The sequence below is a fragment of the Pinus tabuliformis genome, chromosome 9, assembly GCF_031772625.1.
Source record: "Pinus tabuliformis cultivar Carrire ecotype Pingquan chromosome 9, CPIR1, whole genome shotgun sequence".
NCBI classification, from domain to species: Eukaryota; Viridiplantae; Streptophyta; class Pinopsida; order Pinales; family Pinaceae; genus Pinus; species Pinus tabuliformis.
The window spans coordinates 1,965,304,753-1,965,318,354 of record NC_142307.1 but is presented as its reverse complement, the minus strand read 5'-3'; the positions used below and the strand labels follow the sequence as shown (position 1 = coordinate 1,965,318,354).

General features: G+C 41.4%; 1 protein-coding gene across 1 annotated transcript; it reads right to left on the bottom strand.

The window, feature by feature from the left end:
* Nucleotides 1-2,523: 2,523 nt before the first annotated feature.
* Nucleotides 2,524-2,916, bottom strand: LOC149156858 (uncharacterized). Its single transcript, XM_089444890.1, has one exon. It carries the CDS (start codon nucleotides 2,914-2,916, stop codon nucleotides 2,524-2,526), a length of 393 nt encoding a protein of 130 aa, XP_089301016.1.
* Nucleotides 2,917-13,602: the final 10,686 nt, after the last annotated feature.

The following is a 13,602-nucleotide window of genomic DNA, read 5'->3' as shown; positions in this document are numbered from 1 at the left end:
GTAATTTTCAATTCCAGAACCAACTGTAATTATTGAGTCTCTCTGAGACCTGACTTTGTTATACTTTTGTTGATGCAATTAATATAAAAGACTTGGTGTTCATTTCGTCTCTGCATCTGGAGTAACCTCAGGCAGTGTTCCATTGGTAGCCAAGGGCCCAGCTCCGAAGGACACTTGCTTTTGTACTATTATACTGTGTGGTTTGTTTATTTCCATTATTTCAGTAATCTGATACATCTTCTATACGATATGCTATGTTTCGTTATAACTGACATCTGAATGAGTTCTTTTATCTCATGTCTCTGCATTGTATAAGTGGATCCATTCGAATTACGTCTTTCAGCTATTTCTGTAGCGGAATGTTGGTATGAATATTATTGCTATCAGATCCATGTGAAATAGTATTTGCAAGACTCGAAAGCAATATTACCTTGTTCAGGAACATAGTCGTATCATCCATTATTCTCAGATTGCTGTAGTAGTAGAGAACGTGTACATACGGTTGAGGATTGCTGTTCCATTATTGTTGTTCCATTTATTATTGCTGTTCCATTTATTCTTGTTGTTCCATTTCCTTACTGCTGTTCCATTTCTTTACTGCTGTTCCATTTCCAGATTGTTGTTCCATTTTACTTTTCGCTGCTTGATTTACCTGCCTTTGTTGTTTTAGTGTGAGAGCAGGCCTAAGGCTGTCGTGAGCCTCAGCAAGACGCTGCTTAGCCCCAGACCTATAAGTCCATGCTCTGATTTCCTTTCTTTATCAGTTTCTAAAGGGATAGGTTATTGTTTCCATACCCTTGACTGATCAACTGCCTTGCGTGATTTTATCTTTTGGGTTAGTTTCGTTACAGCTTAGCATCTGTTTCCTTTCAGACCATTAGGACACTATACTACCGAGCATTACTCGGACAAACAGCCTCGGATTGAGTTACTCCTTGCAATAACAAAACGTTTCCGGATTGACTTATTAATGTGGGATAATTAGCGGTGTGAGAGACCCTAGTTAGAGCTCTACAAACTTGACGAGGAAGGAAAAATTATATTGGAACCGGAAGCAGTCACAGAAACAAGAACTCGAAAGCTACGAAATCGATCAATTTCAGAGTATCTTATCAAGTGGAAGAACTTATCCGTTGAAGATTCCACGTGGGAGGATGAGAATTTTATGCAGAAGTATCCAGAACTGCTCAAGCGTTGAGGACAACACTTTTTTGAAGGAGAAGGGCATGTTGGGTCCCTATAATACTAGTGATTACCCCATTACTATTCTAGTTATACCCTTATTTATATTGTTGTGCCCCTATTACCCCCATATTGTTATTTCTGTGCCCCATAGAATCCCTCTATTGTTATTTTTGTGGCTTTATATTATTATTGTTAGGTCGGTTGGATTATATTGTGACTCCTTAGACTCCTATATATAGAAAGGAGGTTTTGTCATTTGTATCATCCAAGAATTGTTCATTTATGTAATGTAAAGGAGGTTGCCCCCTCAAAGAGGCTGAATTCTAAGGCGTTGATCTTTCTTTTCTATCTTTCCTTGAGCTGGTTTCATAACATAGTCCCTTTGTATATTTTCTTTATCTATTTATGAAGGTAATAGAGGCAAGTAGACTCGAATATGTTTCTATCTGAACATTGGTCTTTAGTATATGGGTTTGAGGTATGTTTTGAAAAATTCTGGAAAGTTTATGTTTTCTGTTGAGTTTTGTAGACGTTTCCACATGTCGATGATTAATGATGTTAGCAAGAGTTATTATCATTTTTTGGCCATAGTTGTAAGTTGAAGATATTATGGTATTTTGGACATTTTTTACTAGAAGTTCCGTCAAGTCTTTAAGGGGCAGCTACATGTATAATCTTTTATGAAGTTAAAAAGAATTTTCCTTATGAAAAAACATCAAATTAAAATCATTTTTCAACTATCCTATATCTATATCTATATATATATATATATATATAGATATATATATATGATTTTCTTTAGAATGTTATTTGAATGAGAAAATTTAAAATAAAAACTCTTAACCACTGTAGTTTTAATAAATTAATATATTTTATTTTTTTGGTAAAGTTAAGCAGATTATATTAGTTTTGTTGTATAAAAATACATAGATGCCTGGGAGTCAATGTGACCTCCCAGATATATTGCTTCCAATGGATATATTCATTGAAGATTGAGGTCGCTTGGCCCGTAAAACTGTCCTTGTAGCTCAATACGCTCTGGCGTGCCCAGAAAGTCCGGTCAGCATAGAGCTACGATGTCTGAAGATTGTGATCGAGCATTCTGCAAAGCGGATTTTCGTTTCCAGAGACCGGTGTGACGGGATGCTGCTTGATTTTTCCCGATCTTGTTGGCTGTGTTCTCCCTTGGGCGTGACTTGCTCATAATCGATCGGGCATTGATTGAGTTTGCCATGGTTTCCTGTAACGAGGACCCCTTGTGGCCTAGGCTTGTGCTTGCAGATCCGATTTTTGGATATTGTGGCAGTTGGCTTTGAGTTCTCCCGCCTCCTGATCCTGCTAAAGGCTGTGGTACTCTGCCAGATTGGAGTCGATCCCTTCATTTGCCAATGCATCAGCTAGCTTGTTTGCTTTCCTTCGAATGGATTGGAAGGTGATCCCTTTCATGTTGCAGAGTTGGCCTTGGAGATCTTTTAGTATTGCTGACAGCCTCCAGCTTGGGGTTACTTTGTGCACCTGTGCGCCCATCTGGAGTTTCCTAATCAGCCTTATTATTATCTCTGAATCGCCCTCCACTATCAGAGGTAGGAGTTTGTATCGACCAACCAGAGTGAGGCCTTGGAGGAGAGCGATTAGTTCTGCAGCGTTATTGGTGTTCACTCCGAGATTGCCGTGATAGATGAGGTGAATTGCTCCTGTGTGATCCCGAACTGCTCCCCCATAGCCTGCCATCCCGGGTTTTGTCTTGAAGCCCCATCGAAATTGAGTTTGAATGTGTTAAAGGGGGGCAGGGTCCATTTGTCCTGTGTCGTTCCTGTTGAGGTCTAGTTCCTTCCAGCAGAGTTGGTCCTTGTTTGAAGATGCAAGATTTGTATTATTCTTGCCTCGTTTGGAGATGCGTTGCCCTCTATCTTCTGTATGCCCATGGCGTTGACTGTTTCTGTGATGAGCAGTCGAACTTTCCTTATCAGCATGTGTACTCCTGTGGCTATGTTTTTGAATATTCTTGCATTTCATTCTTTCCATAGGATCCAAACTAATGCACCCAGAACTAGATTCCAAGCACTGTTGACCAGGGGGTTGGAGGATATGGAAGATATCCACTGGCTTAGTGAAATTTGGATGGAGTTTCTGTCTCTATCTGATTGTCTGAAGACCATGGCCATGTCATCCCATAGAGAGCAAGCCGTGGGACAGGTATTGAGTAGGTGATTGAGCGTTTCCAAACCCTTCTCGCAGAGCATACATCGAGAAGGGCCTACAAAACCTCATTTATGAAGGTTGTCCCAAGTGAGAGCCCTGTTATGCAGGACTAGCCAAGAGAAAAGTGTGATTTTTGGCCAAGTTCCTCTGCTCCATAGGGTTTGCCATTTGTGGTCTGATTGCTGATCCGGGGAGGCCGCCAAGAGCTTATAAGCTTCTTTGAGATTGAACGTGCCTTTGGGGTTACTTCCCCATCTTAGGATGTCCTCTTTGTTGGATCTGAGGATTCTTCTTTTGTCCAAGTCTTGTAGAAAAAGGTCTACATTCCTTGGGCCTGCTGGGGTATGCCATTGTTCTCTGGAAATCCAGTTCTGCCATATGGTTGCTTCGCTTGCCGGTTGCCAGTAGTCTGCTACTATAATCTTGCCTTCCTCCTGCATGGCTCTTTTAAGAGTGTTCCAGTCTGGGTGTTCCAAGGTTGGAAGCTGCTGCCAGGCATCTTCCTAGAATAGGGTTGTGTTGCCTTGGTGTACCTCCCAGAAGCTATGCTGCTGAACAATATGTCTATTTTCCCAGACTTTGTTCCAGATTGGGGATCCTTGAGTGGTTCCGGTAAGCCGGATGAGGTCTTTGTCATTTGGGTTGTATACTTCGCTTTCCATAGGGCGCCCCATAGGGAGTTAGGATTTTCAACCCATCTCCACCAGATTTTTGCTGCTACGGCCTTGCTTAATATCTCAGGGTCTCGGAGGCCCAAACCTCCCTCCATTTTTGGTTTGCAGATGTCTATCCATTTGAGGAGGGCCCATTTGGATTTCTTAGAGGGTCCATTCCAGAGAAAGGAGCGCTGAATGTTTCGGATGGTCTTGTAAGCCACCTTAGGGGCTACAAGTGCTGAGAACATGTAGGCTGGCATGGTTTGAAGGATGGACTTTATCAATATCAGTATGCTGGCCATGTTTAGTGCCTGGTGGGTCCAGCTGCTTAGCCTAGCTCTCATTTTGTTGAGAAGGGCTTCCCAGTTGCTCGATCTGTAGGCATGTTCCGAAAACGGTATACCAAGGTATTTGGTTGGAAGGGAGTTCTTTTGAATATTTAGAATTCTGCTGAGATTTCTCTGCACAGGAATGGATGTGTTGAAGAAAAAAAGTTTGGATTTGGTTAGATTGATTTCCATACCTAAGGCTTCCGAGAAGGTTTTTAACACCTTGCTGATGGTGCAAGCTTCCTGTACTATGGGGGTGCCCATGAGCATGGTACCGTCAACGAATTGCTGATGCGTTACAGTGGGTCCTTGGTGTACCGGTTTGATGCCTTTGAGTTGGTTCTGCTACTTTTCCTTGGTTAAGGATCTTCCTAGCCCTTCTGCCATTATGATGAAGAGAAAAGGAGACAGGGGGTCTCCTTGTCTTATACCTCTGGATGGACTGAAGGGTTGTAGGGGTCCTCCATTTAGCAGAATAGAGAAGAAGGCACCTGAAACCAATTCCATTATCCAGTTTGTCCATAGCTGACTGAATCTAAAAGCTTGGAGGATTGCTTTCATGTATTGCCAGCTGATTTTGTCAAAGGCTTTGGACAGATCAAGCTGGATTAACATGCCTGGAGATTTGTTTGTTTTGAGAGAGTGCAATACTTCCTGGGTGAGGATTATGCTGTCAGTGATCTGTCTTCCTTCGACGTAGCCAATTTGCTCTTGAGAAATGATTGAGGGGAGGACGGATTTAAGTCTGTCAGCCATCAATTTGGAAAGGATTTTATAGAGGACATTGCAAAGGGCTATGGGGCGGAACTTGTCAGGGGAGTCAGCCTGGTTCGATTTGGGAATTAAGGTAAGGAAAGTGGCATTGATGGCAGGTAGGACTTTCTTGGTTCTGTGAAAGTTTCTTACAAGAATAAGAAGGTCAGCTTTAATAATGGGCCAGCACGCCTTGAAGAATTCAATTGTAAATCCGTCAGGTCCGGGGGCCTTGTTCGTGGCCATGGAGAAGACGGTTTCTTCAATTTCCTGCTCAGTAAACTCTCTTAGAAGCAGGGCGTTTTGATCCTCTGTAACTAAGCTGGGTATGGCCCCCAAAATTTCCTTTATGGCTTGGGATCGATCTTGAAGGGGTTCGCTAAGAAGAGAGGTGAAATAGGAGTTGAGCTCAGATCCGATGTGATCCCTTGAGAAGACTTGATCGCCATCTGTAGTCTTGAGGGATAGGATGCAATTAAAAGCTCTATTCTGGATGGTAGACTTGTGAAAGAAGCTGGTGTTGCGCTCGCCCTGTTTTAACCATTGCACTCTCGATTTATGTCTCCACAGTAGCTCTTCCTATTTTAGTCTTTCTTCCCATTGCCTTTTCAGAATCGATTCTTGAGTGTTCCGCTCCTCATTGGGCCCTTCTGTGATCAAAGTTTGCTGGAGGTTCGCCATTTTTACCTCAAGTTCTCTTTTGGCTTGAATTATGTCGCCAAAGGTAACTTTGTTCCATTGTTTGAGGTTGGTCTTTATGGTTTTGAGCTTCTGCTGGATTATGTACATGATTTTTTCGCTCCTTATGGTGGCTTGAGTCCACCAGTTTTGTATATTTTGCATATATGATGGGTGCTCTGTCTAAAAGGCCTCAAATCTGAAAGGTTTGTTTTGGGGTTTATCCAAATTGGTGAAGTGGATCTGCACTGGCCAGTGATCAGATCCTCCTATGGGCAGAATGCTGGCCTCCATGTCTATGTTTTGCAACAGAATGGATTCCGACATGAGGAATCTGTCAAGCCTTGAAGCTATCTGTCGGTTTCCTCCTTGCTTATTGTTCCAGGTATGTAGACCATTGACGATGGGGATGTCAATGAGTTTGGAAGCAGCAATAAAAGTGTTGAATGCTTCCGAGTCCTTATCCAGTCTTCGTAGGCCTCCCTTTTTCTCTGCTAGATTGGTAATCATATTATAGTCTCCTCCTAAAATCCAGTGATCTGCCCCATGGTGTTGTCTGACTTCATCCAGGTCTAGCAGCATCTCCAGCTTTTCCTGAAGTCGTTGGGGTCCATATACATTGGTAACGCAGATCGATTGCCCTGAATCTGGCATGTTAAAAATCACCGATAGAGAGTGCTTGGTGGACAGAGCATTTTGTACTATGAATTTGCTTTTGTTCCAGAATGTGATCAACCCTCCTGCTTGCCCGATTGCATCTATGTTGATGCATTGATGACTGTTGGAAACAAGTTTTTTGAGAGTTTCCGTGCTCTTGGAAGAGCATTTGGATTCTTGCAGTAGGACGATGTCTGGGTGCTGCGAGAATAGGCGGTTTTTCAAGATCCTTCTTTTGGAGGTGCCGTTGAGCCCCCTGATGTTCCAGGTTGTGATTTTCATTGAGCAGTCTTTGGAGCAGAAAGGACCAATGCCCTGATTTTCCCCTCATTGATTAGGCGTCTGCCCAGCTCTTGTATCTGTTGTCTTGTGGATTTGCGCCCTCTTTTTCTGCCTGGTCCCTGTGGTTTATATTGATCCAGATCCATGTTGGCTTGTATACCTGTTTGGCTGCTATTTCCCCATTGCCTTTTGGCTGCATTCTGGTTGATGTATTCCAGCTGCAAGTAGGCCATTTCTATCTTCTCCAAATGGTCTTGAGGAATGGCATCGACTCCTAATTTGGACCATTGCTCGTTGACCTTTTGAAGATCTAGATCACCAAGGATCTCCTCCAGAGGATTGTTTGAGGGGGTTGTGGAGGGCTGATCTAATTGCATTTCTATGCGTTGCTGGGTTTGCGTTGAGGTTTGGCTGGTGATATTCTGGAGGGAAGAGGAGTCATGTTGGTGTTGCGGTGCCTGGGCATGGGTTGGGTCAGAGGTTGAGCTTAGGGCTTTGGTGGTAGGTGTGGGTTGGCTTGAATCTGTTAGATTATGATTAGTGGGGGCCTGAGGAGCTGATGGGTGCTCCGATGAGTCAAGATTGCCCAGAATTTCAAAGCTATTTTGCTGGGTGGAGGTCTTATTAGTGGGGGTAGTGTTGGTGGGTTGTTTTGGAGCCTTTTTGCTTCTCTTCCCTTTATTCTTTCTTGAAGCGGGGGTGAAGCCAAGTGCTGGAGTATCCACTTGTTCCTGTTGTGCTTTGGGCTGTGGTTGATTGACAGGGCACCCGTGGCTGAGATGTCCATGTTGGCGGCAGGTTCGGCATCTGAATGGGATATTTTCATAATCAATGGTTTGCATCCAGTTCACTCCTCTGTGGATCAACTCCATATAGCCTGGGAGGGGTCCTGAAATATCCAGGTAAACACAGATTCTAGCATAAGCAGTGTACTTACCTTGTGATGTTAGATCTGAGGCTTTGATGAAGACTCCCAGCTGGTTTCCTATGGCCTCCAAGATTCGCTTGTTCCAGTAATCCACAGGCAGAGAGTGAAGGCGAATCCATACTAGAACTTTTTTGAAATCCTCCTGTTTTGGAGCGAAGTTTGGCCTCCAGTACGTGATGTATAGTCCGGCAGAGTTGTAGAAATATGGTCCTCGTTCGAAGATACGATCTCGGTCATCCCTGTGTGTGGAGATGACGGTGAAAAAGCTCCTCGATCCCAGCTGAAGCTCGAAATCCCCTTTGGGTTTCCATTTCTGGTTTATCCACCAGCATAGAGCCTTTTCGTTCAGTCGAACCCCCATGAATCTGCAGATCAGGGCGTGTTTGCTCATGTGGTCTCTATATTCGTCTATCCATGGATCTTCAATGATTAGTCTTGGTATTTCCTTCGAGATGGGCTTGCATGGGGACGATTCTTGCTCGCTGTGTCGATTGGGATTGTGCCCCGCTGATGCAGTTCCTTTTGGCTCCGATTCGTGGCTGATTCCCTCAGATCTGGAGCTGGTAGGGAAGTTGGGGGTTTCCATAGGGATGCTGCCGAAAATGAAAGGCATAAAAGAAGGGGGGGTCGAACCCCCCCCCCCGAAGTTGTGCATGGAGCGAATCAGGTGAGAGCTCCGTTGCAGATCTGTCTTGTAATGGTTGGTGTTGCAGGCTAGCTTGCCGAGCCGAGCTCAGGGTTCTGCAGGGGTTCAATCCTGTGGTTGCTCTTCAGAGGCCCGCGCTCGCTTTAATAATAAATTAAAATATTACAAAAATATATATTGTAACATATATTTTGAAATTATTATTTGATGTGAGTATTCTTAAAACATTTTAAGAATATGATGGTGATGATGATGGTTAACGTCCACTAAGACCAAACTTTGGTCTATTAGACCTAAAGAAATGAATTATTTAGTCTGATTTAATATTTTATTCATATGCTCAAAAAGCTTGGAGAGAAGCCTCCCGAGCTCACTATAATTTTGACATCGTAAAAGGCTAGGAAGGTCAGTATTGCAACAAAGATTATGAAACTGAGATCTAATGTGGTTGTACGTGGGGCACTCTAAGAGGAAGTTTTCATCCTCGATGTTCATATTCTCACAGAGATGGCAGATCCTTTCCATCCATGGTGTTTTAGGAACTCCCCAACGACCCGTTTCACTATGGAGCTCATGAGAGTTCGTCCTAATATTGGCTATATTATTTTTCTTCTTTGAGTTAGTTAAAATAGAGAGATACGTTTGATCTTCTAGGGTGGGATTGATGACCTCCTTATAATATCTTAATTTTCTTTTAGCTGTTAAATCTTTCTCACACCACAATTTTTCTTTGAACTTAGAAATAACAATATTTTTAATGTTATTAATGTTTTGCAGTGAAACATTCTCGTCAATCTCCCAATGGTTTAACCAGGCCCTGGTGTCTTTATACCAACCTCGTTTGAGCCTTATGTGGTTTTGGCTGGAATTTAAAGCTAGCTTAGGAAGTCTATGGTCTCCTATGTTATTGAGTTTGTGCTTGTACAACAAAATCTTAGTCATAGCTAGGCTCTCGATAGGGGAAAGACCCACTTCTATAAGGAGAATAAGATAGGGTGTATTACTTTTAATTTTGAGGTTATATGTTATAAAACGCTTCTGGATTTTCTCAATGTTTCTCTAGGATTCTCTAGAGATGTTGCAACCCCAAACCTCACATCCATATAAGATAACAGAAGTGACTAAAGTTTCAAAGAGGAACTTCTTTCTATCCCACATTACGAGGTTTTCTGTTTTACAATTATTTTCAATACCAAAATAAGCTTTCCACCCCCCATTAATCCTTTTCTCAATGCTATAGTTCCAGTTGAGCTTGTGATGAATATCAATTCCTAGGTACTTGTAAGAAGACACTTCCTCCAAGTTACTATTGTTATACATAAAATTAGCATAAGTGTCCTTCTTGGATTTGATAATCATAACTTTTGTTTTTTCAGTGTTAACAGTCATACCCATGTAGAACAAAAATCTTGAAGAAGTCTAAGTTGCTTATCAAGATCAGATGGGCACCTTGCGAGAAGAACAATATCTTCAACATAGAGAAGAAGGATGATGACTATCCCAGCTAAGATCGTGCCAGCACAACCTACTTCCTCTAAACAACCTTCTAGCTTGTCGATGTAAATGCAAAATAGGGTAGGGGAGAGGGGGAAACCTTGTTTAACTCCAATATTAAACTTAATATATTTCGACCATCCCTCATTGCTCTTTAACTTGGCAATTACATTCTCGTATAACCTTGTAGCGGCAGCTCCCAACTCAAAAGGAACCTTCAGCTCTTCTAATCTATTCCACAGGTTGTTACTAGGAACTATATCGAAAGCCTTTCTAAAGTCCACAAAGCAACAAAAGAGATTGGATTTATCATTGCGGCGTTCCTCCACAATGATCCTAAGCATAATGAGGTGGTCCGTTGTTGAGTGTTGCCTTCTAAAACCCACTTGGCCTTTAGCCCACTTACCTTCACTTTCAAGCCATATGCTCAACTTATTTTCCAAAATAATACCATATAACTTGGCTAAGAGAGGGCTGATCATAATTGTTCGATAATTAGAGGGGTTATTTGTATCCCCACTTTTAAAAATAGGGATAATGAGGCTCTGAGCCCATGGTTTAGGGAACCCTTGCTTGACTACTTGATTGAAAAGCTTGTGGATGTGGGGGATGAGGACATGACCTCAAATTTTTAAAATTTCCACCTGGGAACCTTCAATGTCCTTAGCTTTCCCATTTTCCAGGCATTTAACCCCAAAATCAATGTCTTCTAATGAGAAAAATTCTTTCATTATGAGTAGGGTTTCAAAGTTATCCATGACATTTGGAGATTCATAAAGCTTTTTAAGATAGGAATTCTAGTCATGTAAAGCAATTTTATTATTGTCTTTAGTTTTCTTAGTTAGAATCTGCCTCCATAATTTCTCAGGAGCTACCTTAGAGAGGTGTAAGAGATTCTCTTGTCTTTAACGAATATACTGCCTTTTTTCCTTCTAGTTATGGCTTTGTATATTTTTATCTTGCCAATTTTAAGAGATTCATCAATAGTTTCCTTAATTGCTCTCCTCGCACTTTTACAATCTTTTTCATACCATGGGTTGGTTTTGCTATTTCTTTTATTACTTGAAACTTCAATTGAGAACTTGTTAATAGAATATGAGAGGGTTGTAGTAAAATTATGATAGAGGTCTTCTATGTTTTCTATACTAGATAAATGAAGCAAATTAGTTTTTACTTCATTTAGAAAGAGATCGTATATATATATATATATATATATATATATATATATAATTATTTTTTTTCTTCTTTAGTAGATAATAAATTAATTTTGTGATTTTTTCTTTATTAAATTATGATTAGAAATAAATGATAAAAAGAAAAGAAAATAAATCTAATATATAATTACTTAAAATTTTGAGATAATACTAAATGAAAACCAATTCAAAAAATGATGGTGAGCGTGCAGGCGTTAGAGACAATCTCTCTAATCTGCAAGCAAGTTCTTCAATGTTTTGATCAACTTCCCTTTCTTCCGGCGTATCAGTCATTAAACTGGTATATTCATTTCTTTTAACAACCCCCTAATCTGCCTTCGTTAACACATAGTGGCTGTATTGGAAAATTCTTAAAAGAATTAACCAAGTGCTCCTAAAATAGTGGCTTTATTTGTATCGGCAGTAATTCTAAAAGAATTACGCCAACACACTATCGGAGGCTTTACAACACTATCGAGGCTCGCAAAGGAAGGACTTACGCACACACTATCGGGTAGTAATTCCACAGAATTACCTTATAACATAATCCTGCTTTATAATGTCTCTTTAATCTTTTCCCCGATGCGATATCGCATCGGCGATCACTATCGGCGGCTTTGCAATGGAACACAGGCTCCGATATATTACGGACCCGACGTATATATATATATTCCCCCCTATGTTGAGTTCGGGTCCGATACATGTATCGGCAGTCGCTCCAACCAAATGATCTCCTCCTCCGAACTAACGGACCCGATGCCTCCTTCCGAACTGCCCTATACAGAGTTCGGGTCTGGATCTTTCAAGGCCTCCGCGGACCTGATCCACTTATATACACTGCCTTTATAATTTCGGCGGGTCCGATTTTTGGCGGTCGCCACAATTAACAATTCCCCCACCTCTGAAATGACGGACCCGACGATAAATATATCGTAATTTATATGATTTCGGCTCCGGATATGGAAGGCTCAGTCGAAGGTTTTGCGCTATGGGATCCTTTCGGACCCGAAAAGCTTTATTCACCGGCCTCTATAACAAATCGACTCCGGAAATTCAGAGTGCCCAACTAAGTGTTCCAAAGGTTCTCTCCGACGCCGATATGGGTTCGGACCCGATATGGGTAAGAACTTATAATTATAATAATTCACTCCCGCTACAGCCACTTTAATGGAAAATTGCAAGAATTCTTAGAAATATATGCGCAATTGTAAATTAAGAGTTAAAGCCTGTATAAGCATAATTGAAAGAGAAGATGATTCCAATGGTTAACTACACAGCATGGGCGACATGCGGAAAACAATAAATAATTAACATTGTTAAGGCACGATACAATAATCTATGCATGCACACGCCGAGAGGAAGTTTAATAATAATGCTGTGGCCTCGCTCCTCCTTCTCTCTCCCTTTAGAGCTTCGCTGCCTCTTTATTTATAACTAAGCATAGGCCTTCTCGGTCCTTATCCGATACAAAGAAAAGCATGCTTTACAGGATGATTTCAAGCTTGAAAAGCTTTGTTACGAATAGCATGATTTATTGCTAGAATTTATTCTATTTTTAACTAAGAAAGCATAGGAATTGCAGGCTAAAGGACCCCACTCCCTTGCCTGTAAATTTTTTTGGATTTTTGGAATAATTTGGAAGATTTTTCCCCTCTGAGTCACATGCTCCCGCATCAGACTCCTGAGGACAAAATCCTTCATGGGCTCCTATCCATGAGCTCATCTACATATTTGCCCAATTTCTGTAGAATGTCTTCTATAACCCAAGTAGCTTCAGTGATCGGCTGTCCCTTCCATTTCACCAAATACTGGAAATACTCTCGTGCCCTTGTCTTCTTATACACTTTCTTGTCCATAATTCTTTCTGGTTGTAAATTCTTGGCTATGGGTAACTGTTTTACCCAGTTAATCTCTGGAGTCTCTTGATCTTGTGTTGTATCATCTGCAGCTTCATTCTCATACTTGTACAAGTCTGCAACATTAAAAATTCGTGATATTCCCACACCAGGTGGTAATTCAATCTCATAAGCGTTTGCAGAGAACTTTCTCAGTATCCTGCATGGCCCAATTTTCTTGGATTTTAACTTATTATATGCTCCCTTTGGAAATCTCTCCTTTCTGAGGTGTGCTAAAACCAAGTCTCCAACTTCAAAGTTCATTTCTCTTCTCCTCATGTCAGCTCTGGTTTTATATTGAATGTTGCTGTCTTGTAGCTGCTGTTTCACCTGTTCATGTATCGCCTGCATTCTTGAAGCAAAGTCTTCACCTTCTGCACTTCTCACTTCTTCTTTTCCCAAATTCCTTAATTCAGATATTCCCCTTGGGTGCATTCCATAAACAATATGGAATGGGCTCTGTCCTGTGCTCCTGTTTGGTGAGTCATTATATGCATATTCAACTTGTGGTAACACTTGATCCCATTGCTTTGGATGTTCTGCAGTAAAGCTCCTCAAAAGATTGCCTAAACTTCTATTCACAACTTCAGTCTGTCCATCAGTTTGTGGATGATAGGCAGAACTGAAATTTAATTTAGTTCCCAGCTTCTTCCATAGTGTTCTCCAGAAATGTCCAACGAACTTTGAATCCCTGTCTGAAACAA